General features: G+C 42.0%; 1 protein-coding gene across 7 annotated transcripts in view; it reads right to left on the bottom strand.

Annotated features, from left to right (window-relative positions):
• Positions 1–26,472, bottom strand: part of SMOC1 (SPARC related modular calcium binding 1) — a 164,244-nt gene that overhangs the window by 74,853 nt on the left and 62,919 nt on the right. For all 7 annotated transcript variants that reach the window (XM_021403152.1, XM_021403153.1, XM_021403148.1 and 4 more), the window contains exons 2-3: positions 10,233–10,404; positions 3,550–3,662 (exon numbers count right to left, since the gene is read on the bottom strand). In XM_021403152.1, coding sequence (XP_021258827.1) covers positions 3,550–3,662; positions 10,233–10,302 — 183 coding nt within the window. In that variant the 5' untranslated portion in view covers positions 10,303–10,404. The remainder of the gene's footprint in view (positions 1–3,549; positions 3,663–10,232; positions 10,405–26,472) is intronic.

Raw genomic sequence — 26,472 nt, forward strand, 5'->3', positions numbered from 1 at the left:
AAGACATACAGGATGCCTTCAAAGTGCTTAAACATAAACCAAAGCAAAGCCTTTGCCCTCAGGCCCTCCTCCCTTTTACCACTGCTATTACATCCAACTGTTCGGTCTTTGAGCCAGTTCTTCTGCAGGAGAGCAGGAGGAACTAAGACCAGCAAGGTCCCCCCTTGCTAGCTGCTTCCTGTGCAGCACACATTGCAAGGGGCAGAACACCAGAGCAGCTATGCTCTGTTCCCAAGCCTACAGACTCATCCAAAGTGTGGTACATCCAGTCCCCAAACTCAATCAGTTTTGTTCTGCTTGAAATTCAAGGAGCTAAAATGTGTAGACATGAGCTGCCTCAAAAAGCCTCACTTAGCACTTTTTTCTGTGTTTACCTGTAGTGCAACATACGATAGGAATTTGGTTTCTAATCAAGAGGATGATGACGAAACAAAATCAACAGCTCAATCTGGTAAAGATCAAGTAGGTTCTGAGAACATACTGTTAACTCTACTAAAAGCAGTTTCCAAACCTGCACTGTTTCTGTCTCTTGGTCCCACAAGAATTTCATGAATTTCCACTCGTAAACGAAACAAAAACAGATATTTTGAAGTCTGACAGCAAGGACAGTAATGTTGACCTGAACATCTACGTGTTCTGTATATATCTACAAGGAAGAGGCTCAGCTCAAGATCTGTGAGTGCTGTAACAAGACATCTGATATTCTATGTATACACACGCATATTTTATCCCTCTCATCAAAATTTTTCTTTCACCTTAAACATGTCTGCAATAAAAGTTACATGACAGGGATGAAACTGCGGAAAAACCTTCCCCAGGCAAGTCCAGGTACAGGGTATACCCTGAAATGTGTGTAACTGGTTAGATTCTTGTCGGGACAGGGATCCAAAGCTAAAGATCTTACAGGATATTCCTCCTTCAAACATCACTGAGAGATGCTACTGTGTTGTAAGCTTCCCATATGAGATTTTGGAGTTTGGATGGAGCTACTCAGGGGGTACCGAACCAGAATAAACTAATAACAGCACAGATCTGACTTCTGCAAGCCCCCAGGTACTTGAAGAACCAGCCTACACAGCTCTTCTGCAGAGCAGAACCTGGGGGTGCCAACTCTCTGCTGAAGAGATACAGTGTCCAAACAACCTCCAACAGACCAGATCTATTTGTGAGCTGCTGGAAGCAAAAGCTGTTTATATTGTTTACCAAAATTCTACTTTTTAATCATGCTTTTAAAATCAAGTTATATTAATTTGAACCAGAAGCTAAAATGTTTGGCTCAAATGCAGACTGAAACCAGTTAGCTTCCTCGGCCATTGTTTTTCATTCACATCTTCGGCAGGGACAATGACCTTAAATGTTGCAATATAACTGATGAAGCTTGTTCCTGAGGTATGTGGAACACAGGGCGTTAAGATCCAAGGAATGATATGAATTTCAGTTAATGCCAGTTGCAAAGGGATCACGGGCTTTCCTTCACATGCCAGGTAAAACAAAAGAATTTTCATGTTCACAGATAGAACTAAATAAAGGAAGAATGTGAAACATCACTTGGCCATCAGATCATAATACACAATTTTTCTAAGCAGTTTCATGCTGCTCCTCCACTGAAAACACTGGCAAACCACAATGGGCAGGGAATGTGCAGAAAAGAGACCCAATAACTGCTCCACAGCCCAGATGCCAGTACCCATCTGCCAGCTAAACCTGTCTAAAATAAAGATTTATCAACTCCATCCTCATTCTAGCTTATAAGGATTCACCTGCACCCCCTACTTTACTCTCCAAGAAGCTGATGGACAGCTGACAAACACTGAAAAGTCAGCTTTCCTCACTCCTTTCTTCTTGAACTATGAAGCTCAACATGCAACAATTAGTTGGCTGCTATGCTAGGTTTTTATAAGTATTCCATTCCAGTGCCAACATAACCTGAGCAACTCTGCACAAAATCCAATTTCAACAATTGGTTGAGGCTGTAGTTAAGATTTTAAGGAACTGTGGCCACATCTCTCTTACTCCCACCTTCCACAGATGCTCCATACTGCACATTAATACGATGCTGCTCCAAAGAAGTATGCAAATTTGGCACGATGGATAAAACTTTCCCCACTTCACCATGAAAAAGAAAAAAAACCAACAAAACAAAAACACTCCCACGCAACAGATAATGGGAGCGTAAGGCTGAGAGTGAATACAGATTTTTCATGGGTTATCACAAAAAAAAAATCTTTCCTCTCCTTTTTCCCCAGGCATTGCAAAGTGTTTGAACCAGCCCCAAAGCTTTTTGAAGCCAATACTGATTTTATTTTGGATTTTTTCTTAAAACCTTCAAAAGACTTTGCAAACAACAATAACTACCAAATCCTCAGATTTCTCAGAGGCACAAGATATCTAGAACAGTACTAGATATAGGGAAGCTACGACAAAATGTTGCATCATTTATCCAAACTCACAAAACCACCAAGGATACAGAATTTGGGTTTTTGAGATCCGCCATAGCAAGCAAACATCTTACCTCTCCTATCTGCCAGGGAACTGCACATGAACCATTTTTAACATCCAGTTCAGTCAGCACTTGAACACTACTCAACATGCCTGTGGTAACAGAGCCAAATATCACTGCACATTTCTACCCTGCCTTGGCAACGTCCCATCACTGGAAGTGTTCAAGGTGAGGTTGCATGGGGCTTTGAGCAACCTGATCTAGTGAAAGGTGTCCCTGCCCATGGCACAGGGGGTGGACTAGATGACCCTTAAGGTCCCTTCCAAGGCAAACCATTCTTTGATTAGCAGACAATTCTTCCTCTCCAAATTTCCTTCATGCTTTCCTTTGGCCACAACTCTGGGACCCTGCACGACCCCTCCCAGTTGAACTATTTGTGAAGGATGCTCAGTGACCAAGCTTGACTACTGATTTTGCACAGGTATTAAAGGCCAACAACTCCCCTGCTACCCCTGCTTGGGATAACTGCTTCTCAAGAGAAGCAACATTATGAAACAGTCTACTAACCCAGCACATCACTTAGTTCCAGCAAGCAAATACTTAAGAATCAGAAACCCCAAACAATTCTCATCACTTCTTTTCTAGACCCTCAGATCACAACAGGGCAAAGACTAGGAAGCAAGAGTATGTCCATAACAAGTGCCATACAGAGGGAAGAGGCTCAACAGACCATTCTTATGCTGAGATAGACGAAGCACAGGTAAAAGCAGAGAAAGCCTGGTTCACCTTGTTCTGTGTTGGTCAAAATGCACTCTTCAGCTCATCTTCAGAGAAAACTTGGCCTCCCCTGCAACTTCCAGCATAGAAGATTTGCTTCTGTGCTACACTGGAGGTGGATGCCATCACATATGTATGTCTCTTAAGGTACAAACAGTGACTGAATCAAAGTTTCCTATTGGTCAAACAAGTCCTCAGCTTTCGACACCTTCACCTTAGTAACTGAATCAGACTGTGTACACACATTGCCATCCTCACTTGACTCATACCTTAACAGTAAATCCCTTGCAGCCACTGAGAGTCTGCCTGAAGGAAGACAACAGAAACTTTACCTGCGTGAATGATCCATCCTCATTGCATTCTGGGATGAAGACTGCTTCCTGGGGCTTCTTTGCTTGTTCCAGTGCTTGAGCTCTCTCTAAACGACACTTGCTTTGGCCAGCATCTACAAAAAGAAAAGCAAACCCCACTTAGCTTGCAAATAACCATTTGGATTCTTCATAGCTACCAGATGCATAATGCAGCTGAGAGGAAAACAAAAATGGCATCAACAACCATTACCTGGACATTAAAAAGGCAGCTATGGAGTTAGCAGTGATGACTCCCAAAGACAAAACTATAGTGTCAAACTTTGAGACAATTAATGAGGAGCTGCCTAATTCCTCTTGGCAATAGCATTTATGGACATCCAAGGACATTTGAGGCTTCTTCCATGCACAATATTCACACACTGAAAGGTCCTTCTGGAGGAAGTTGTGTTTGTGCTAGCGTTAACAGCCTGTAACTGAGCACAGACCGAATAATTTAGGCTGAGAAGCAAACAATGTGAAAGCAGGGATGGCCCCAGCAAAGGTTCTCTGAGCAATTCTCCCAGTTATATGGCAAAATAACCAGTCACCAAGCTAAGCTTTCACCTTCACGTGGTTCAGACAAGGTAGATGTCTGTGGCTTACTGAAACGCATCTTCTACCTCTAGTCCCATAGCTTACAGATAGGTATGCATTATACTTCCTCATACCAGCTACTCTGCCATCAAGAAGAAACAGTGCTCTGTGAGCTGAGCTTGAAGGGGTTAAGAACTTGGTTCTGCACTTATTTCAGCCGATGCCTGCATGACCTTAACCCCTTCCAGGTCCAGCGCACCTTTATGGAACACAGGCCCAGATAAGACTGACTGACGGCTCAAAGAGGAGATCTCCATCCCAGAGAGATACAGATTGACTCTGTGTTTACATTCAAAAGCACAATGTTTAACAGTACTGCTGTTCAGTCTGTAAAGAAGGAAAACAGCAAACATCTGCTTCTACGGGACTGACACAAAGACCAGCATCTCCTTCCTTTTCACAGGAATCCACCGACTGAAAGATTTTCAGTGCAAAAAGTGTTCAAGATAAGTACTTCACTCAAGAGACTAAGCTTCAGGTTTGCTAACAGTCTGTGCAATTTCATTTTAAATGTATCACATTAACACACTCCCCAGTAAGTATTTCAGAAGTCTTATGAAATTACGGAAATCAGCCTCCTTCTGTTTGGAAAAAGATCATCATTATTCACAGCAAAATATTCAGCACAGATACCTGTAGCTTAAGCACTGGGTTACAAAGCAAGAAGGCCTAGCATCAGTTCTGCCATTGACCAACAACCAGAGACCTCACCTCCCTGTGACCTTGTATCCCCACCGATTCTATGTAACTCCCATGTTTACATTGTAACTTGTTCGGAGTTGTTTGCACAATGCCCTCAGCAAGTGGGCCTTTGATCTCAGGTGGATCTATGACCAACTCATAAAAAGACTAATTTTATTACAGAGTGCAAAGACTGTCTTAAATTTACACTGAATTTCAAGAAGCAGTAGTAGATTTTTTTTGTTCATTTGCTGATGAAACTAGCCTTGATATAACATGAAGGCTGGAATTTCAATTTTTGGATGCAAAAGTGACCAATCAGACTCTGTTTGCGCACCTCCACTGGAGGACAGGTTTGCAAGCTACATGCTAGTTCCTTCTGCTGGAAAAGAAGCACTGGCAATGCTGTTAACTGGAATGGCTAACCATCACCTGCAGATCTCCTGTTCAAGCCTAGGAGCCTAACCTTGCTTGGCATGACATATGACATTATCACAAAACAGAAATGTAAAGCACTTCCACATAGTATCTACATCAGTGCTGGTGCACTTAAATCCTCACAAACTGGATTCTTCACCATGATGGTAGGAATAAACCTTCTGCGGTACCCTTCTAGCATGAAGATGCTTGGAGTCCAGGTAGAGGACAGTCATCTCCAATCTTTGTTCAGTTCACCCAATGCACACAAAATCAAGCCCTCACCATAAGAAGAAGATGGTATAAACATGGTACACTGAAGTGATTCTGCCCTTCCTAGCAATTTTAACAGGTCTTTACAGATCAAACTCTCCTTTCACACAGTTGATCACATTGTGTAGCATACCACCACTACAACAAAGAGTTTAAGAGCTCATCACTGTGGCAACACCCTCTTTCACAATTCAACCTTTTGCTCAAGAGGCATCATTTCAGAAATTGCTGCTGAAGAAGCACAGAGAAGATGGCAAATTTTTCTCCTCTTCATGAACACTCAGCACTAATTATTTCTCCCATCCTCCCTCACTGATTTCCAAAGGTCATGCCTCATCATCCTCATCCTCTCACATTCTTGACTTGGAATAATCATCTCTACTGCACAGGCAGGAGAGGTGTGTGTATGCTGCTATCTTTTTTTGTCTGTTGTTTCAGAGATCAGTTCCAGTCAGAATAGTGCCTTTAATATGAACATTTACCTATTTGTTTTTAAAAGGACTGTCAACCCTTCTCTTTCTCACTCCACAGGCTGGCATTTTTATCATGTTTGCAACAACATGTGATTTCAGTGGGATTACTTCACCTTGCTATTTTTGCTTTATTAATTAGAAGATATAAAATACTACATAAGTGCCAAGCATTAAAAAGTAGCTGCCAAATGGCTCACCCCAAATATAAGATGCATTACAAATTTCACTAAAGCCCGATGTTATGATGTAGGCTCATGCACCCTATTCTGCACTGTTTAGTCGAGCGTTTCAGCACATTTTCTTCTCTTTTCTTAAAAATATTCTCAGAATTATCAAACACCAAGCTTATAAAACAGAATGTCATTACTGCAGTTCAGTTTTACAGCCCAGATAGACTAAAGAAGACCTTCTCCCTTTGCAAAGAAAGATGAAAAAACAAACCAGGATGACTTTTAAAAAAGCCAAGCTGTTTAGTAATTTTACTTTAAATGTCTTCAAACTTAAGACAGTTTCACTGCAGTTCAGACAGCTGCCTTTTAAAGAAAATTCATTCTCAGGCTGGTAGCTGGCAACCAGGAGACTGAACCACACGTGATGTTTCTGACATCTGGGGCCTAATCTGCAGAATACAGGTGCACATAATTTTGGATTTTGCAATGAAGTTGGCTAGTTACCATGGCTGATCTTATCCATGAATAGTTTATTCAAACAAGACCACCATGTCCCTCATAATATACACAGTGCACTCCTGAATAGGCCCCAAAAATTCCAGCATCCTCTCTTCAACAGGCAGAGGCATTTTTGACACCACACAGCATCATGGTATGAAGACTAAAGATATCTTAATAATACAAAGCAAAACATCTCTGGGCACCTACAGAACACTAGCAGCAAATCTATACTGTGTAACCACAAAAATCTAGCTATCTAGTTTTGTTTTTATCAAAAGCCCGAAGGGCAAAAATTGATCCAAACAGCTTTTGAACTATTAATAGTCGCATTAGGTAACCATCTCACATACAAGCCAGACCCCCATCAGGCAGAAGACAGTCCAGCTATTCCAAAATCAGCAGATTTATATCCTTTTTCTCCAGCCAATGATCTGTGTCTTTATACAAAATAGGCAAAAGTGGAAGTTGAGCCAACTACAAAAATGTGCTCATCTGCCTCACACAGTGTCAATCATTCTCCACACTCCCCACTGTTTTCCCATTTCACTTCTAAAGTCCTGCCATTTCCAACATGTTTCCTTCCATGCTGACATACTTTGCTGCTTCTCTAATACCCAGACACCACTGCTGCTCCCTACCTTATTTGGAGCAGACCTAAAAGCATGCCAAGATTTGCAAAAGGACTGAAAATATCAGATTTTGAGAAAGAGGGACTTGTTTTTTTCTACCCTTTACTAGGAATAAGAAAGTTCAAAGACAGAATACATTAATCTAGCAAATGGACAGAAACAAAAAACAAACAAAAAAAAAAAAAAACAATTTTTCCCTCCCAACGAGAACAGTAGGTAGAGGAAAAAAGATCTTTCAAGCAACACATCGCTAGTTACAATGAGATCCCCCTTTCCAGCACACTAGCCAAAAGTTGCGTTCACCAAGGTCTTCCAGGAATACGGGCTGAAGACTTCTGTTACAATTCCCACCAGTAACTTACAGACAGATTCATCCTACATACTGACTTGTAATTGCAGAACAAGCTTCTGTACCATCACTTTCAAAACCAATCACTATAAATCTAAAGGGAAAAACTTCCGAACACACTCCATCTCTTTTTTTTAATTAAATAGGGCAAACAAGTTCCTACAAACTGCCAGTTAACATTGAACTTAGGTGATTAAGACACAGATACCCAATATACTCAAAAAATCACTGCACAGTCTTGACAGCTTGCCAAGACTCATTTAACAAGTATTTGTCCTGCACTCCTGTAGAATTCTGTTATTTAATGTAAGATCTTACCATGCCAGCTGACCACAGATCCAGGTACATGTGCTTTGCTGTGTATTTTACACATAGCTGCTATGCCGTCTGGAATGATTCTCTGGAATCTCATCAACAAGGCTCCATTTGTCATGGATGCCATAGTTTGATCATTTTAAGCTACTCTTGACTTTTAATCCTTCGTGACATGCGTGTCTGTAAGGGTTGGGAAGGAGTTAGGATAATGTAGTGCTGGATGAATTTTACTGAATAAAAGTTACAGTTCCCAAAGGAATGACAAGGTTTCATCTTCAAATGCTTCTTGAGAGAGAGTAGAAAGCTAAACTGATTCCAAAAGGTTCTGTTCTCACTATGGAAACCATTCTGCTTGCCTTAGCACAGTACAGTTCAAGTTATCAGGACATGGAGTTGGAAACTTAAGGTAATCTGAGGAGTAGGACAACATATTTCCTCTTTTCCTTATTTTATTTACCAGATTGCCATTTCCTCCCTGCAAAAGGAAGCAGAAGTTAAGATTTCTAATTTCACAAGAATAAAGTCTTGGACATGGTGTTTACCAGATTGGCCTCCAGGATGCCTTCTAGTTCTATAGGAGTTCCCCTGTAGAGCATCTTTATCATGCAGAAGGAACAAAGGGTGTTCAGCATGAACCTGGTGCTCACTCAAGAACTACTGGTGATAATTGCCTTGTTGAGAATACAAGATACAGACCTGTAGTTAGGCACACCTGTCTTGCAACTGTCTGCATTTGCAAGAACAATGATCTCTATGCACAAGCAGAGGCCAAACTCCCACTGTGACTAGAAGAATAAAGTACTTTTCCATAGCAACACCAGCAAAGTTAAATATAATAGTTAAATGATTATTCCTACTTCCCAGAGATTCACTGGAGTGTTAGACAGTGGGCTAAAAGCAAGACTTGCAGTTGTCAAACATTGCCACATTATTAGGTGGCTGCAAAGTGAAATGGAGTAATGGGAAAATGAAAAGGAGAACACAAGCAGTTTCAGCTAAACATTTCAGTTATCTGAGCGGGCAAAAAGGAAAAGTATATTTCACCTGTGCTTAAGAGAACAAATTTAGTTAGTTCTCTGGGAGTCCTTGCAATCATGACAGACTGTACAGTTTTGCAATCTGCATTTTCCCCATTTCCAGAAACAGACATTTTTGCACACAAATGTACTACATTGCAGATCCTATGTTTTAAGTGACTGAACAGTGCCAGTTTATGTGCCAGTTTCAGTGTGGAACTAGGCTTTTCTTTTCTCTTTATTTAAGCCACTCTGCTGTAGGAGAGAAGCTGCCATAAAACAACCCAGCAGTGCTAAGAAAAATCATACAAGTAAGCCTTTTTCAACCATTTAAAAGACAGCAGTACTTGAGGTCATGCTGATAATTCACCTAAACTATAAAGCTTGTCAATACATTGAAAAGAGATTGCCAGTTTGGAACAAGCAATTCTGACAGAGATTTAAAAATACTTTTTATAACAGCAAAAAAAAAAAAGCTTTCATAACTAAGTCAGGCTTAAACATATGCCTATTTATCCTTCCACAGGGATTTTAATGAGTTTCTCCTGTCACTTTAACCAATTGCTAAAAACATCTGTGCCATCTGCCCTCTGAGTCAATTGTGCTCTCAGAAAATGCACTCGATGATTTTTCACTTCACTGCAGAAGTAAACCATTTGTGTGACAAGACACCAACATTCCTAAAATCAAAAAGTTGCAGCTTCACCTCTACACTATGCAGCAGAAATGCTGAATTGAAGGAAAGACAATATTCTCACTTCTAAGTAAAGGTGTAAAGGCAGAAGCCATGTAAAGACTTACATGCATTCAGTCTTCTTATTTAGCTCAGCACAGAAATAGTGAAAAGGTCCTTTTTCAGGCTTGCACATCTAATATGCATGCACATTTTTCCTCACTCCACATTCCTAGTGCGCAAAGTTATCCCAGTTTCTCTCTGGTGCAGTAGCAAGGAAAACCTCCTCTTTCAGGATCTGATTCTGCATTTCCATGAGTCAGCTCATTCTGCTCCATGCACACGTACCTGGGGCCTTCTTCTGTGGTGCCTCCAGCTCCTTTGACTTCTTTCACTAATAATTCCATTTGTTCTTACCTCTGCCACCGACATCCCAGATTCGGATATCCACGCTTTCACTGATGCTTAATTTCAATCAGTTTACTCACAGTGCATGGTAACGAACTCAAGCAACTAGTCTGTTAGTGGGTAGGACTGCCATTTCCCTCCTCAAAGGGGTTTGAAATCCACTTACCTTTGCACCGGCCGCGATGTGTCACGCTCAGGCTGGACTCCCGGCACTTGGCTCGCTGGTAGTCGCACATGGACTCGTATGTTCTGCCATCAGAGGCACAGAGGGGTTTCGACTGGGACCTGGAGCAATGCAAGTTACACTGAGGGTCTCTGTCACGGTCGCTTATTAAAAACTGAAAGAAACGAAAAAAGAGGGAGGGAGAGTGGGAGGAAAAGAAAGATATTGGTTTTGTTTAGTTTCCGAAAACACAGCACGCCACACTTTGTTTTTATGACAATAGCAATATAATCTATAATGCAGTTTAAGCTGCCTACCAAAGCTGACTTTGCCTGAAGGGAACCTAAAATTAAAAAAATGTATGTGTTTCATTTATTTTTTTTTTTAAAGGGTCTTTGCCATTCCATTTTCTTTAATAGAAGGGAAACATTACTCACTCTGCCTCACTTCTGAAAACACAAGATGTGCAAAGCCAAACACAACCCACACGGGAAGGGCAATACTGAGTCACATCAGCCCAGCTTGCCCAGTGCCCTGACACAAACAGCATCTGGTACGAGACAACTTTAGTCAGAGGTGCAAGAAACCCATCACCAAGTATGGAGAAATCCAAACAGCCTATCAAGATTGGCCCTTGTGGGTGAACCACGGATATGGCCAGCTTTATATCACCAGTTATTTGTTTGTTAAAGCATTACTTATATCATCTGTAGATACTACCTGCAGCAGCATAAACCTGCACACTGCCAAGGCCACATTTTGCTGCTTCCCAATGTCATCAGCTGACTATCTAACTGCACACTACATGAAAAACTACTTCCCATTAGAAGTTTTGAATTTGCATCTTTCTGAATGTCCCTTCTTTCCAAGCGTGTACTGCAGATGCAGCCTGTTTTTCTACACACACGTGGCACTCCTTTCTCATCAGTCTCTCAGCACAGGAATTCCAACACCCCAAGTCCTCACCCTAATGTCCTCCACACTACATCACTGCTGTTTCCCTTTTCTGAAGTCAGCCTAGTTTCTGCCTTATATTTTGGAGACAGTGAAAGCCACAGTACACATACAGACAAGTCCTCCCCTTCTATCAGCTTGTTCCCTGCGAAGCTCAACATCTGTAGGTGGGTTACCATTATACCCTCAGCTGCACTCCAACCTGCCTGCAGCAATACCGGGTCTCTTTTCCAAGTTCATGCTCTCCTCCCAAGGACTCAGTATTATCAGTTCTCTTTCCATAATCACTGGCCTAGAGTTTCAACAGGACAGTATAGTAGCAAGCCTTGCTTAGTGGTTAGATAGTCAGATCCTTACTTCCTCCCCAAATCCAACCATCTGCTCACAGGAAGATTTCAGCAGACTTTAAACGTGTGCCATGAGGATCGAGTAAGGAAAACAGATAGGAAGTTAAACCTGCCTTGCACTTCCCCTTCCTAAGCTCCATCTCTAAAGTCTCTCACAAGCCCGAGGGAACCAGAGCTGCTCTCTGACACACCATGAACCCAGCACGCTGTCAAAGCACTTCAGAGCTCTGCAGTTTGGAGCTGGCTGGCAAGTGGGCACTCACTGACACCCTGCTTGCATGCACAAAGCCACACTCTCCAAGTGTGTTGATAGCTGGATGCCTTACAGGGAAGTGTGAGTCACTACCATAATCACCTTGGTGTAACAGTTGCCTACAAAGCTGTCTGCTCCATGCTTTGAGGTTAAAGCTGTTGAAAAAACATTGCCTGAAGCCTAGTTTGGGATGGTTATTAACCACTCCAGCAACGTGCATCTCAGAAATTTGTTTTTTGACATTACAAAAAAAAATTCTTTGCTCTCTTTCCCCCTCTCAATTAAACAAGATGAAAAACAATTGAGAAATTGAATATTTTCATATGAAAACATATTAGCTCTATACTGCTGGGTCTTTTGAAGATTCACGCATTACTAAGAACCCTATTAAAATCTGACAGCTGGGAAAAGTAAGCAAGGTCTGCACTTGTTTTTAACTTGGGTGGGGCAAACTTTCTTTTTTTCAATTCTCATCTGTCAGAGATTTGCCAAAATTTGTAACAGCAGAGTTTTTTATAAATGTTTTTGTTCCTTAACTGCAATGCTTTCTATAACCTGGCAACACCTGTTCCAAATGGGAAATTGGAAAATTTAAACCTGAAGGCAATTTTAAATGGTTTATAGAGACCTGGACTAGACTATAAAAACACTGTAAAACCAGACCAGATTTTTGCCCAGTTCTTGTCTACCAGCAGTTCGCTTGGAATTGCTCTGGTACAGCCATGTCTTTCTGTAGCCCCTGAGATGCAAAGATCCCCAGTGTCTGTAAAAATGCACTAACAGGCAGCAGACTGGTGATGCTGAAGTGTCCCCCCAGTGTGTCATGTCAAGAGACTGTGAAAGGCTTGCAAGGCTTTTCAGCTGTTTTTGTAAATAGAATTTAAAAGCAGAAGTGCCTGACAGCAGAGCATGCAGTGGTTAAGCATTGAGTTAAACACAGAAGCCATTTTGCTTCAGAAGGATAGACATATTTGTCATTTACCATGACTCTGAGGGCTTGAGCTACCAGCATGAAGCCATTTTTGCAAACTCCTTGTGTCAGAAACTGAGTTCCATGCACCAGAGCTATCCAGAGGAGCACCAAAAAACAGAATATTAGTTTCCATCATCAAAGCATTTGCAAACACATTGAAAACTCACCTAAACCTCCTGCTGCCTGCACCACAATACCTGCCAGAGGGCCTTATGGGACAGCACTGCCCCTGCTCCCAGAGAGGGCATGGATGAGGAACACAAAGCCCCTCTTAGGCAGCCAATACAAACGAGCTAAAACCAGGGCTATAGAACAGCTTTCCACGGGTGCCTCCTCACAGAAGGATGGGGAGGAACAGCTTGACATTGATTAATTATGAGGGCCTGAGGAAACATGCAGAGTGCCCCAATGCAGTCTCTATGAAGTTCTTGCCTACCCAAATGAAGCCAAGAACCACCTAAAAAATATATATATCAAAGCCTTTTTAGCATTTGTAATTTGGATTATAGCAAGGAGCCCACACAGCATGTTAGGTGCTTTCCAGGCACTGAAGATGCCACACCTGCCTTGCCAAAAAAGTTTATGGTTTACATAGCTGTACAAGATGGTGCTTGTTTTGTTCGACTAGATTTTAATAGTAAAGTTTGCATTAACTTCCAGAAGGATCCAGGATTGTGCCTGTCTGATCAGGATCCATGTGAGCAGCTAGCACTGCCAGCAAGGCTGCATCCCCTGCAGGCATTGCTGAAGGGCTCAAACCCATCCCTGGCAGGACACCTGCTCCGCCATGGCTCTGAGCCCTCGCCTCAGCTCGGCAGCTTTCAGATAACAAAATGGCGGCTCTTTATCCACCATTTCTAGAGGTGCTCATGTAACACAAGCAATCATCAACACAGTGCATCCACAAATACTTAAGGTACCAGTTATCTTGAGTGCTCATCCCCTCCCACCCAGTGCAGGATGTTTTCTTTCCAGCATTTTGCCTCTCCAAGAATGCTCCTTTGTCAGCAGCCTCAGCAACGTAGAGCGGAAAAATGCTGGATGAATGCTGAAATATGTCTGCCCACCTGGGGCGGGGAACAAATGGGAGAGCACTCAAATCTATCACTGTCACAGCTAGGACTACAATTCACAAGCTCCTTGTTCCTAGTCGTCCCTCTCTGCTTTGAGCATGCAAGCAGGACGCTGCTCCCAGAGAGCCCTTGGCTGTTGCAGGAGGCACAGCCAAGCCACAGAATGCTGTGAGTAAGGTAGACAGCGTGCCTGCAAGGCCTGGTCACCAGCCCCACTGGGGATCACCACAGCAGCCCCACAAATCTCTGCTCCCTTCAGAGAGGAGATCAGGTATTGGGCTTTTCACACAGAATGTCCTGTAACTCCTGAAGCTAGAATCAAAGTCCCTACAGTCTCAGGGCTCCCACACAAACAGGCTTCGCAAAGAATGGGATCGGCACGTGTGGAGGTGTGCTGGGTGCTGTACAGACACACAGGCACATTATGTGAGCAGTTCTGCGCTCAGGGAAAAAGTAACCCTGCAAACACACATGCAGCACCAGCCATTCCAAAGCCTCACCCCAGAAAGAACAGGGAAACAATTATCTTAGCTCTGAGATTTCTTGAAGCCTCTTCTTGATACCTGTGTTCTTATTTCCTTCAGAACAGATGACATCCAAAACAAATGGGACTAGAGAGGGTGTCACTGGCTTATCAGTCCTTTTCTCTCCTCCCTTTCCCTCCAAGGGATTAGAACTATTAGAAGCAGAAGCAAAAACAAAACAAACAGCAATAACAAAACCCACAAAAACTAGCTGGAAGAATCCATTTTCCAGGAAAATGTTGTAATTGACCATATTTAAATGGCATTTGTTAAACATAGACTCTATACTAAAATTAGCATAAGTAACACTAGAATTAGACGATACTTACATTTTCAGTCTTTGCTTACATTAAAGGAACCTGCTCTGTTCCAACACCAATCAGTTTGAGAGTCCCTGCACTAAAGAGTTCACTGCATTCTCAAAGCATCATTTTATGTCAAATGCTGTATCTGTACGAGGACATAAACCTCCTCCTTTAGCAAATACATTTACACAGGTGCTTGCAGAAACCACTTCCCAAACTACTTTCTGCTTCTTCAGACTTGAAAAGAAAAAGGAAAGATAAGAGGTCAAAATAAAGTTAACTTTGCCAACAAAGCATATCTGTTCTTTTTCTCCACACCTCAACACCGCTGCTGACAAACAACAAACACTGATTAAAGGGTTTTTAATGCTTGTGAAGGAAAGCAGACTCCCTGCAGCTGCACAGCAGCTGGGAACACTTGTGTTATTTAGTCGAGAAAGGTCTGACCCCACAAGTGAAAATGAGCTTGGTGGTCACTCATTCTATTCACCATCTGGGTACATTATAAGCACAAACAGAACAGCACAGCCCTTTGTGATAGAGGTGGCAAGAAATGGCCACGGCATTGCAAAGCGCTTCAGCAAAGTTTCAAGAAAAAGAGGGAGCAAGGGACACAAGTGATAGGAACATGAGAAACTGGAAGTCTATTAAAAAACAAATCTAAAAGACAAGTGTCCACTGCAGATCAAACCAGAAGTGCCTCAGCTGGTTAGCAGCTTTGTTTTACAGCAGTAGTGCAGGCTGCTGCCTAAATTAATGAGGAGCAGAGAGATAGAGGAAACAGCACATGCAATGCCCTATTCCAGTTTTGGCAGGCTTCAAGTTTAAAGACTCTCTAGAATATACCTTTGGAAAAAGTGATCAATCTAGGTGTGCAGTCACCCATTTGTCTAAGCACTCAGACTGGCCTGTCTTAAGTACAAATGAGCCAGTCCTTCCCAGGGAGAATTCCCCAGGAAAACCATTCCATTTTATACATTAGAAGAGGCTATAAACTTCTGGACATTTCTGTTGTTGTTGGAAAGCATCATTTCACATTTCCTAGTTTTAACCTTACAGATTTATGCCTTGGTTTCAAGCTCCAAACTGGTGCAACCAACCATACTGGAGGAAGAACTGGAGCCAAGTCCGTTTTAATCACGGCTAGACTCTAAGCCCCATGGCAGGCTGCCTACAGGGCCCAAGAACTTCAACTCCAGCCACGAGTTTGGGATCTCAGCCAGGTTTCCTGCCATGGAACCTAGCAGCCCTCAAAGGTGTCGATGACCCTGGTCTAAGCCAGAGACTCAAAACATTTGGCTTTTAGAAACGTAGAAAGAAAACCTGAAAGCTTTTGAAACTCTGACAGGGATGGGATCATCACAATTTGCAGTATCCCTCATGCGTGTAGATGTCAGCCAGCCAGCCAGAGCCACCACAGCTCCCAGGAGCTGACCAGGGTCTTCAGCCTCAGATCCTATCTAGCAGAAAAAAAACAAGAACTTTCAAAGGCAGCTTCCTGCAAAACCAGCTGTGTATTGTGGTGGGGAGGAGGATTAATTGATTTTAATATTCCCTTTCTGGAATTATGTACTTCACTTTCACCCAGATATGGTTTTAAACCCAAGTTTCTCAAAAATCTGCATCTTAACAGGTTCCAGTCTCTGCATGGGTGCTTTCTGCCTCCTTACAGTTTCATACCCCCATCTAAGGCTTTCCCAACAAATTTTAAAAGGGCTCTGCTCCATCCTCAGACAGGAGGGACTTAAGAGAAGGACACTGCAGCACTTTTGTTCCTTGAATCATCCCACCTGCAAAGAGTTCCAGCCTAAGTTAAAGCACCACTTATGTTTCAACCCCAGGCCCCCAGCTGCGCAAACAAGAATGGGTTCAAAGCACACAACTTGTGTGCTTGAGGATGGTGAAGGTTGGGCAAACATACGTGATCAAACCACAAAGCAGACAAACTCTGTATGTATTTGCAGGAGATCAATTAAAGACAGTTTTCTCTCCTTACAGGCAAGAAATCTTGTTTTTGCAGTGATTCTCCCTCAATTTTTATTCTGTGCAAGCCCCCACAAGGAAGGAGATAGCTCAAGCACTGTGCTTTCTCTGCTTGAAAACTTCTAGCTATGGAAATAATACTTTGGTCTGGGGATTCAGCTTGTGAAGAAAATATGTTGCAGAAGCTGTACTGTGCTTGTAGAAGGTGAGGGACCAGAGCCAAGGAAGCTTTCTAAGGGCTCACCTACAATAAACAGCTAAGTAGAAAAGCCTGAGAATTTGACCAGTCCCAGAAAAGCTCTGCTGTTTTTTTGTTTGTTTGTTGGGTTGTTTGTTTTGCAGGGGGTGGCTGTGTGTTTTTCTTGTTTCTGTTGTTTGTTTTTTTTTGCCTTCAGAAACAAAACAAGGAAAAGCTATTACAGTGTGAAGGTAAATTTTTAAAGTAGTCTCTTTTGCTATCAAGGTGCAAGCTTATGCAGTAAGTACAATTGCTTAACTAAAGTTCATTTGTGGGAAGGAAAATACCAAATACTAAGACATAAAGACACTCGTTTAAGCTTTTTAAACAATCATTTCCTCTTCCACAGAATTTTCACACAGGTATGCGTATAAAAGTTCCTTCAGTTTGATAAACATCTAGCTTGTTGCAGCATATTAGATCAGCAGTTAGATCACAGATCAGTATGCTGATCAACTGAAGAGAAGAAAACAAATCTCTAGAACATAACACTTGAACAGAAGTTTTTATTTTACAATTCCAACATGATTTCTAAACCTTTCTAGTAAGCTTGGCAATATTAAGGTAGAATCTGATTTAATTCCTTTGAAATAACATTACTTCAGCTTCTGTCAAAGCTCATGCTCATAGTCAGATTATTCTTGCAGCCAAAATGGCATGCAAACCTAGAACAAATTTGAGATTAAATTTAATTTGTCAAAGACATTGACAAGAGGAGGAATGTTTAACTTGGACTATTTTTTCTCATTAGCTATGCTACTATATATAATGTTGAACCAGATAGAAAATCCAGATGTTTGCATAGTCAAGCAATGAATTTCTTGTCCCAAAGGAAACAACGGCAAAATTCCCATTGACTTAAAGGTGGAATGTTGTCTTTAATAAATCGTATTGTTTAATAATCTGTTTTAGTCTGTCTGTTTTAGGGAGTCGTCTTCTGCATAACTCAAAAACAAAAGCAGACTTCAAAACATCATCCTGTACAACTTATGCCAAGTTAGCCTCCTTTCAGGAGCCATATCCTCTACTTTAGTTTGTCATAATGATAGCTGAGGCCGTTCTTTTTCCCAGCAAGTGTAGCAGGATTATAGCTTTGTGCTGTCACTAGAAGGTGAGAAGTTAACTAACTATTCTACTGTAATACGGTACAGAAACTCAAGTTTCAGGAAAGCAGCAGAATTGAAGTAATATAAGTTGTATAGTTTAACAGAGGGCAGTTTCACAACTAAGATTTTTGTGGAAAGCATTCCCTGTCCTTACACAGGAAGGTTTTTGTGTCGAGTGCCTTAAACCACTGAATAGGTTTCTCACGATCTGGAGCAAACTCTCTTGCCCCTGGACTCTCCTGATCACGTAGGAGACTCAGGTACATGCTTTCTTACCCTTCACCATATAACAAACTACATGTCAGCTTCAGACTTTGCAGAGTTCTGGTGACTAAACTTCCCATGTAAGTGCAGAAAGTAGCGATGAAGGAATACCTTCCTGAGCCCATTTCCCCCTCTGTACTCCCCCCAGTAGAAATTGCTACAGTTAGCCCTAGGAATACCCGTTTCCCCATTTGAAAGAGCTGGGAGTACTGCAGACAGAATAAGCAAGCTGAGGAAGACAGAAGTTCACCTAATTAGATCCAGCTGTGTAGTCCATAGTACTCCTCCTCTCTGCCTATATTTACTTCCTCCCCAGTAATTCCATTAGAGCCTTTGTGGGACCTATTACTGCTCAAGAACAAGTGTAAGACCCTTCCCTTGAACTTGTCTCAAAAGTACTCGTGGGAGTTTCCCCCAACATTACTTTTCACCACATTGTACTGAACAGTCCAACTCTTCTTCCTAGTTCCAAAGTTGTTTCAAGGAGTGGAGGATTCTTTATTTCCAATAAGTTTCCTACATAAGTCTGTTCTGTAAGGATGTACATTATCTGCAAGCATGTCCAATTATAACCAAGTTTTTTTGAAGCACTCTTAAATGAATGACCTATGTGAAGTAAAAGACCTCTGAGTTTCCATCAGTAGCCTGGTAGCTATAAGCAACTTCTCTTTCAATCCAGAAGTTCTTAAAATTTGTCTGTATCACCTGACATCAACTCATCCAAATCCTTCTCTTAAGCAGTCTCATACTTTACCTCAAAAACTAAAAGTACTTTTCCCTTTCCTTCCTCAGTGTTATTGCTATATGAGCAGGGCACCTATTCTAAACGGAGTTTCCCAGTCTGTTGATAAGCTTTCAAAATATCCCAAATTGGCAAGACAAGAAAAATAGCCACTTTCCAGTCTTTATCACTGCCAGTCTCACTTCAGTGACTAGCCATATGTATTAGACATTATCATCGCCAACAAGACAGGTGTATAAAGAGAACTACAATCTCTGAAAGTGCTCAAATCTGCTAGGAGATCATCACGTGAGAAGAAGTGAGGCTTAACCAGCTTTACAGGCACAGCTTAGTAGCCATATCTTTAGAGTTGAACTCCAATGGAAATGTAACTACACAAGGGTACTGTAAGAAATACAAGTGTTTTGTTCTTGAAGATTTTCCAGGATTGAAAATGCCACCCATTAAAACTCCATAGCCATACAAGTTTCAGTTCTTCTTACATCAATTCTCCTAAAACACTGAAAGAGGCATTCAAACTGAAGTTGGCATCCAGCCTTCATTATAGTTGTTGTTACTGCTGCCAACAGCAGAACCAAGAAGCAGATATTAGAAATAGCTGAGCTCATTAGCTCAAAACCCTGCGAGGGCTGGCTGCCCATCAGTAGAGCTACACTAACTGAATGCCAGGCCTGGCATTCCATTGCACAGGAGGGATATTGAAAAAGAAGGTACTGTGAATATTAAAGATTTTACTTTTGTTATCTACATGCTTACCTTCATGTGATCCAAAGACAATGATGAACCAAAGAGAACAAAGAGTGGAAGGTGGCCGTATCAAGTGGTTCACCACATTCTGTTTGACTTTATACTCACTACCATCAACACTTCAGTGTCAACGCTTCTGAAGCTCTATTTCTACTTTTACCCAGGAAAATAATTATATTGACATATCTCCTTCCACAGAAGGTCTACTTCTGCACCTGCAGATGCTCAGAGTTGGGTTTTCACCTCAACAGTTATACAGAGTAATAAAGGAGGTTGCCCTTATTTACTCTGCTACTCCTCTAAAGTATCAAAACCAGCAAAAATGAAGAAAAGAAAGAGGAAATTCACCTTCTTAACTACAGAATATCATGTTTTCTTACTAAACACAGAATGGCTCATTTTGTCAGCACTGTGAAAGTAATATTTTTCTCACATTTATGACTAGCCTTGTTCCAGAGCTCTTGAAGAGATTTTTCTCCTAGTATCTTAGAGGCTCATTCCCTGAGTTTCAGCCTATGGACTAAGAGACAACAGTAAAGATACATTCAGCAAAAGTAGTAACGGTTTAGTGAATAGCTATGAGGTCCTTTTTGCTCCTCCTAAAAACCACTGCAGTAGTTACATCCACAGTCCAATCAGGCAAAACAGGCAACTATTTGGCTTTCAGATTGCCAGTGTGTGAGCTGCAGAGAGGTGCTTTCAGAGACTCAGCTTTACAAGTCAAATGATAACATTTGAATACATACCATTTAGCAACCTTAACTCTTGCTTTTGCAGATCAGCACAGAGATCTCAGAACAGCCCTCCAGTAGGGTGCTTTTGTCATTGTAAGGCTCCCACCTTTCACCTTTTAACACTTACTGCTTCAAGTGCCAAATCTATCTCAGCGAATTCTAGACTGGCATAAACAGATGCATTCATCTAAGGCAGGGTTTAAATTCAGAATAAAATAGTCCTGTTTACCAAGAAAAGAAATATGCCAGCCAGGAACTTAATGCAAAAGAGAAAGAATCTGGAAAGGACGTATGAAACAGAACTGAAACTCCTGTAAAAAGTCAGAAAAAATAAACTCTTTCCCCTAACTCCCTAAGATAAAGAGTCATTGTTTTGTTTCTTCATTCTGCGGCTCTGTTTGCACTGTATTTTACAGTGTTTACAATATTTCTCATCTTTCCTCCTACATTCAAACCAAATGCTGCCTTCAGTTGTGTAGGGGGCAACCACCTGCAGAGTTTAGCCCTCTGCTCTGTATGAATAGTGGTGGACAACACTTCCTTGGACTGTCAGACAGTCAAAGCTTCTTGGCACAACACAGGCAGTATCAGAGAAGCTTTCCTCACTGTTGAAGTCTTTCTGGACCACAAATGGAAGAACCTGCTGTGAGTGGAAGGCTCAGGGCACAAACTTCAATTCTGCCAGTATGAAGATTTAATTATTTGCTCTGTCATTCCCACCTCAAAAAAGTTCCTCAATATGACCACCTAAATATATAATTAACTTTCCATACACACAAGATGTACCAGCTGCTTCAGGATTGAAAAAGCTACAAGAGACAGTTCTAAGATAAAACACTTACGCAAGGCAAAAAATAAAGGATCCTCATTAGCTTTAATTCCATCATCTGCTGTCAGCAACAGACAACATTCAGAAATGTGTTAGTGTACACAATGAGGAGTAAATTTTTTTATTATTTTTTTTTTCTGCAGACAGGATTCCTTTACAGTTACACATCCCACTCTTCAGAGTTGCAGCAGTAACTTAGACACTGATCAGAAACTTGAAAGGAAGAAACTAAAAACAGGTCACGCATTAGTATAGCTATTGCACTGCTGCTTACTGCAAACCAGGCAATGCCATTTCAAACTGGCTAGTTGTTAGAATGCAAGGTTTTCTATTCTATTTAAGTATAGAGTTTATATACCTTTTGAAAGCTTGGGAGCAAGATGCTGCATTTTATCACTTCTGCTGTCCAGTGACCAGATGGGATTCACCCAAGAGTGCTGAGGGAGCTGGCAGAGATGATTGCCAAGACACACTCTACAATCTATCAACATTCCTGCTCAAATGGAGAGGTCCCAGAGGATTGGAGGCTTGACAACATTACTCCCTTCTACAAGAAGGGTTGTATGGAGGATCTGGAGAACTAAAGGCCTGTCAGCCTGACCTCAGTGCCAGGAAAGGTTATGGAGCAGATTGTCCTGAGGGAAATCAGAAGGCATGCGCAGGACAACCGGGGGATCAGGCCCAATCAAAGTGGGTTCATGAAAGTTAGGTCCTACTTGACCAAGCTGATCTCCTTTTATGATCGAGTTACCCGCCTGGTGGATGAGGTAAAGACTGTAGATGTGGTCTACCTAGACTCCAGCAAAGCCTTTGACACTGTCTCCCACAGTTTTCTCCAGGAGAAGCAGGCAGTCCATGGCTTAGGCAGGTTCACTTTTTCCTGGGTAAAGAACTGGCTGGAAGGCCAGGCCCAGAGAGTGGTGGTGAATGGAATTAAATCCAGCTGGCAATCAGTCACAAGTTCTCAGGGGTTGGTAATGGGGCCTGTCCTGTTTAATATCTTTACTGATGACCTGGATGGGGGAATTGAGTGCACCCTCAGTAAGTTTGCAGATGACACCAAGCTGACAGGAAGTGTCGATCTGCCGGGGGGTAGCAAGGCCCTACAGAGAGATCTGGACAGGCTGGATCTCTGGGCTGAAGCCAATGGGATGAGGTTCAACAAGACCAAGTGCTGGGTCCTGCACTTTGGCCACAACAACTGCAGGCAGCGCTACAGGCTTGGGGCAGAGTGACTGAAAGACTGTGTGGAAGAAATGGACCTAGGAGTACTGATTGACACTCAGCTAAACATGAGCCAGCAGGGTGACCAGGTAGCTAAGAAGGCCAATTGCATCCTGGCTAGTATCAGAAATAGTGTTACCAGCAGGAGCAGGGAAGTGATCATCCCCCTGCACACAGCTCTGGTGAGGCCACACCTCAAGTACTACATTCCGTTTTGGGCCCCTCACTACAAGAAAGACACTGAAGCCCTGGAGCGTTTCCAAAGAAGGGTAATGAAGCTGGGGAGGGGTCTGGAGCACAAGTCTTATGAGGAGTGGCTGAGGGAACTGGGATTGTTTGGAGATGAGGAAGCTCAGCAGAAACCTTATAGATCTCTACAGCTATCTGAAAGGAGATTGTGGCAAGGTGGAAGTCAGCCTCTTCTCCCAGGTAACAGTGATAGGGCTAGAGGGAATGGCCCTAAGTTGTACCAGAGGAGATTCAGGTTGGATATTAGAAAAAATTTCTTCTCTGAAACAGTGGTCAGATGCTGGAATGGGCTGCCCAGGGAGGTGGTTGAGTCACCATCCCTGGAGGTGTTCAAGAAACGTTTAGATATACTGAGGGACCTGGTTTAGTGGGGAAATACTGGTGGTAGGTGAACAGAAGTACCAGATTATCTTGGACATCTTTTCCAACCTTGGTGATTCTATGATACTGAACTACCAAGAAATGTTTCTATTCCATTAGCTTGACAATCTGTTCACACAGGTTAAGAACATTTTCAGTAGTGAAGCAACAAACGTGGTTTGTAGAATGTTCCAAACAGCACCCCTCTCAAAGAGATCTACATGAGTCATCACTCAACCTGTGAGGGTTGCTGCTCTAAGACTCCTGAGGCTTTCAGCTCTTAATATATGGAAGGGAAAGCAAAGACAGAGATGTCTTTGAAAGTAGAAGTATTTACATGTGTCTTGATGCTGCACCAGGTCATTGGTAAGAGCTTCCCCAGTAAGATACAACATTCCTTTTCCATCATATTGCATCCCTTTCCCTCACCCCACTATGTTATACATACACTTAATCCTCACATCCAAGCAGAATGACATTAGAGAGTGACTGATCTTCATATAGGCTCTTCACCCTCAGTTTGACAGCTTTTTCACATTTTGTACTATGGAATTGTTTATTTTAGTATCTGTCTGCTTTCAGCTCAAAGGAAAGGTGATTCCAGAGACACTGAACTATTTTTCACACTTAGGTGAGGAGCTGCAGAATGCTCATGAAGATTCCTTTTTGCTAGAGACAGACTTAATTTGCTTGCTTTCTGCAGAACTAAGTTTCAGAGCATTTCAAGTTGACCCTTGAATATGAGGGAAGTTAACTTTCATTGTACTAAGATCCTCACAGTCAAAAGCTGTCCAGGCTAGTGGTGTACCTTCAAACAAGAGCTCTTCCATCCAGAGCTGTCACCTTCTCATAGAAGTAGCCTCTTCTAGTCCAAATTCACACAGAACTCCCCAGGTTAACTTTCCTCCAATCAATTGCACTCACTGGGGTTCTGGAAGTGCTCAGCTAACTTTATGCTATTTGTATTTGTGTCTCCAGTGGAAGCTAAAAAAGAGAAAGCCAAAAAAAAAAAAAAAACCACCACTAATGTACTTATTGGTTTATTTCTGCTGCCTGCCTCCCTGAAGGGAGTAGGGTATCAGTCTTAATATAAGCAAATATGAAACCTTTGCACAATAAATCCATGACACAGATAATTGGCAAGATTGCTGCACTCTCTCATCTTCCTTTTCAGGGCATGTTATTGAGAAAGCTATGGCAAAACAGCTGTGGCTTTATCTGGATTCCTCAGATTTTCTGGATCTCTTTCAGTCTGGTCTAAGACCTGGCCTCAGTACAAACACATACTCAGGCTCACTGGTCAGACTTCTCAAAGTGGACAAAGACCAAAGTTACATTTTTAGTTGACAGACTTAAAGCAGCATGTGACACCAGCTTCTGCATACACTTTTTTGTGACTTCTTTGAACTATGAAGAGTAATTAGTGCTTCTGTCACCACCACACCTGGAAGAGTACCTGGAGTTTCCTCCGCATAGGGGGGAACAAATTTCTTTCTTCGCAACTCCTAGAACATATGAATCTTATGAACATATGGTGGGTCTGATCTCACCTGAAGGAGTTTGCTCTTCTGATATCAAAGATTAAGGTCACTATTCTCATTTGGAGAGTATGTCCCACCTTCCCAACAGCCTAGTCTGTGACTGTAGTCATCCACACCCCAAAAGATAGCTCAGTGATATTTAAATAGCCTCAAGACAAGTGGCAGAAGCATCCAGGGCAACTAGCTTTCAGGGGGTTTCTGGTTAAGGAGTAGCCTGTTCTGGTGGGGGGGGGGGAGGGGGAAGGGAGGTGAAAAACAAACAAAAGCTACACATTCTACATATTCTTCTCTCCCCTCCCCTGAGCTCAGCAACCTTTCCAAGATGAACAGTTGCCCCAGACAGCAGCTGTCTTCACAAACATGTTGAGTCACGTATACTTCCTATGAGTTTTTTGGTCAATATCAGGAGGCAAGAGATAATTGGAAGGATAAATCAAGTTTTGAAATGAATCCAGAAAGATTACAAATTTACAATTTTATTTTCATTACGCTTCAGTGACAGGACAAGGTCAGTGTAGCTTTGTGTCCTTTCCCTAACAAGCCTCTGGGTATCACCTAGTTGCTGGCCACTTGGCAGGAAAGCAGTAGCTCAGTTTCATGCACAGATTTCATAGAAGCATCACAAAATACAGTTACATTTGAGTATCAAGACAGTGACAAGAAAGCACTAGCACTGCCTGAAAACAAAAAATGCAAGTGAATTAGCTTTAAGAAAATACAAAATGTCTGAAAACAACAGTAAGTTGTCCTGTAGAGAATTCATTTCTGGATTCAGCTGCTTTTCTTGTGTACCCAGAACCTGCTAAGAGTACAGGTATGTTACAGCTCACACAGGACTAGGACTCTTTGCAGTTCTCAAGTCTGCCTGTGAAGTCTCTGCCAAGGAGCTTCCTTCTTCCCTCTCCCCCCACCACTGGAATTTCCTCATTTCTCAACAGAGCCCAACGCAAACTTCTTAGAAAAGTTTGCAGGGTAATTTAGTCATCATTAATCCCTAGGTAAAAGGGAGGGAAAGTTTCAATAGGTAAAGCCAGAGCCAGATTTTGAACACCTGTGAGCAAGGTTTAAGGGAGGGAAGGTCTAAAGTTTGCACGCAAAGAGGCTGACAGAAATATTTGGCACCAGCAGGCAGATTCATATACCTTGCTGATTTCATCATTCTCCATGTCTGTGCCCAGAATTTGATTCTGTCAGAATATGAAGACTGCCTCAGAGCAGAGATCTTCAGCTGAGCACTGTTCTTAAAACTGAATCACTTAAAGTACTCTAAATCGGATGAATCCTAGGTTTGCAAGCAACAGGTGGTCTTCTACACAGAAATTTTCATGAGAAAGCCTTAAAGCAGGACCTGTATATATCATTAACCAAATTATTCAAATGATAATATACTTATGGGGCCTGAACATTCTGCAAAATTATGGCAGTCTGATGTCAGTATTTCTATCCAGAAAGGAGTTCTTGTCAAATATTTACGGCAAATCAAAGCAACAGCAATGCTGTTCCTCCTCCAGGACAGCACCCTGCAAAAATAAAGTTCTAAAAGACTGCTTTTTAAGCTCAAAAGTCAGGAGGTTACTTGTTATAGGAAGATGCAAAAGTCAGTAGTTAGTCTTTGTAGTATTTTACAGTAGGACCACATTCTTCAAGAGGTAGTATTTCACCCAGATTGATGAGGTGCATAGTAGGTATGTGGCAATAACAAACAATACGCACACCAACAAGTGTTAATAGTTAATACTGTTTTCCTCTCCATCTTTTTTTCTACATAAGCAGAAGTGTATTTTAACAGCATAAGCA

This window comes from Numida meleagris, chromosome 6, assembly GCF_002078875.1.
Source record: "Numida meleagris isolate 19003 breed g44 Domestic line chromosome 6, NumMel1.0, whole genome shotgun sequence".
Lineage (NCBI taxonomy): Eukaryota > Metazoa > Chordata > Aves > Galliformes > Numididae > Numida > Numida meleagris.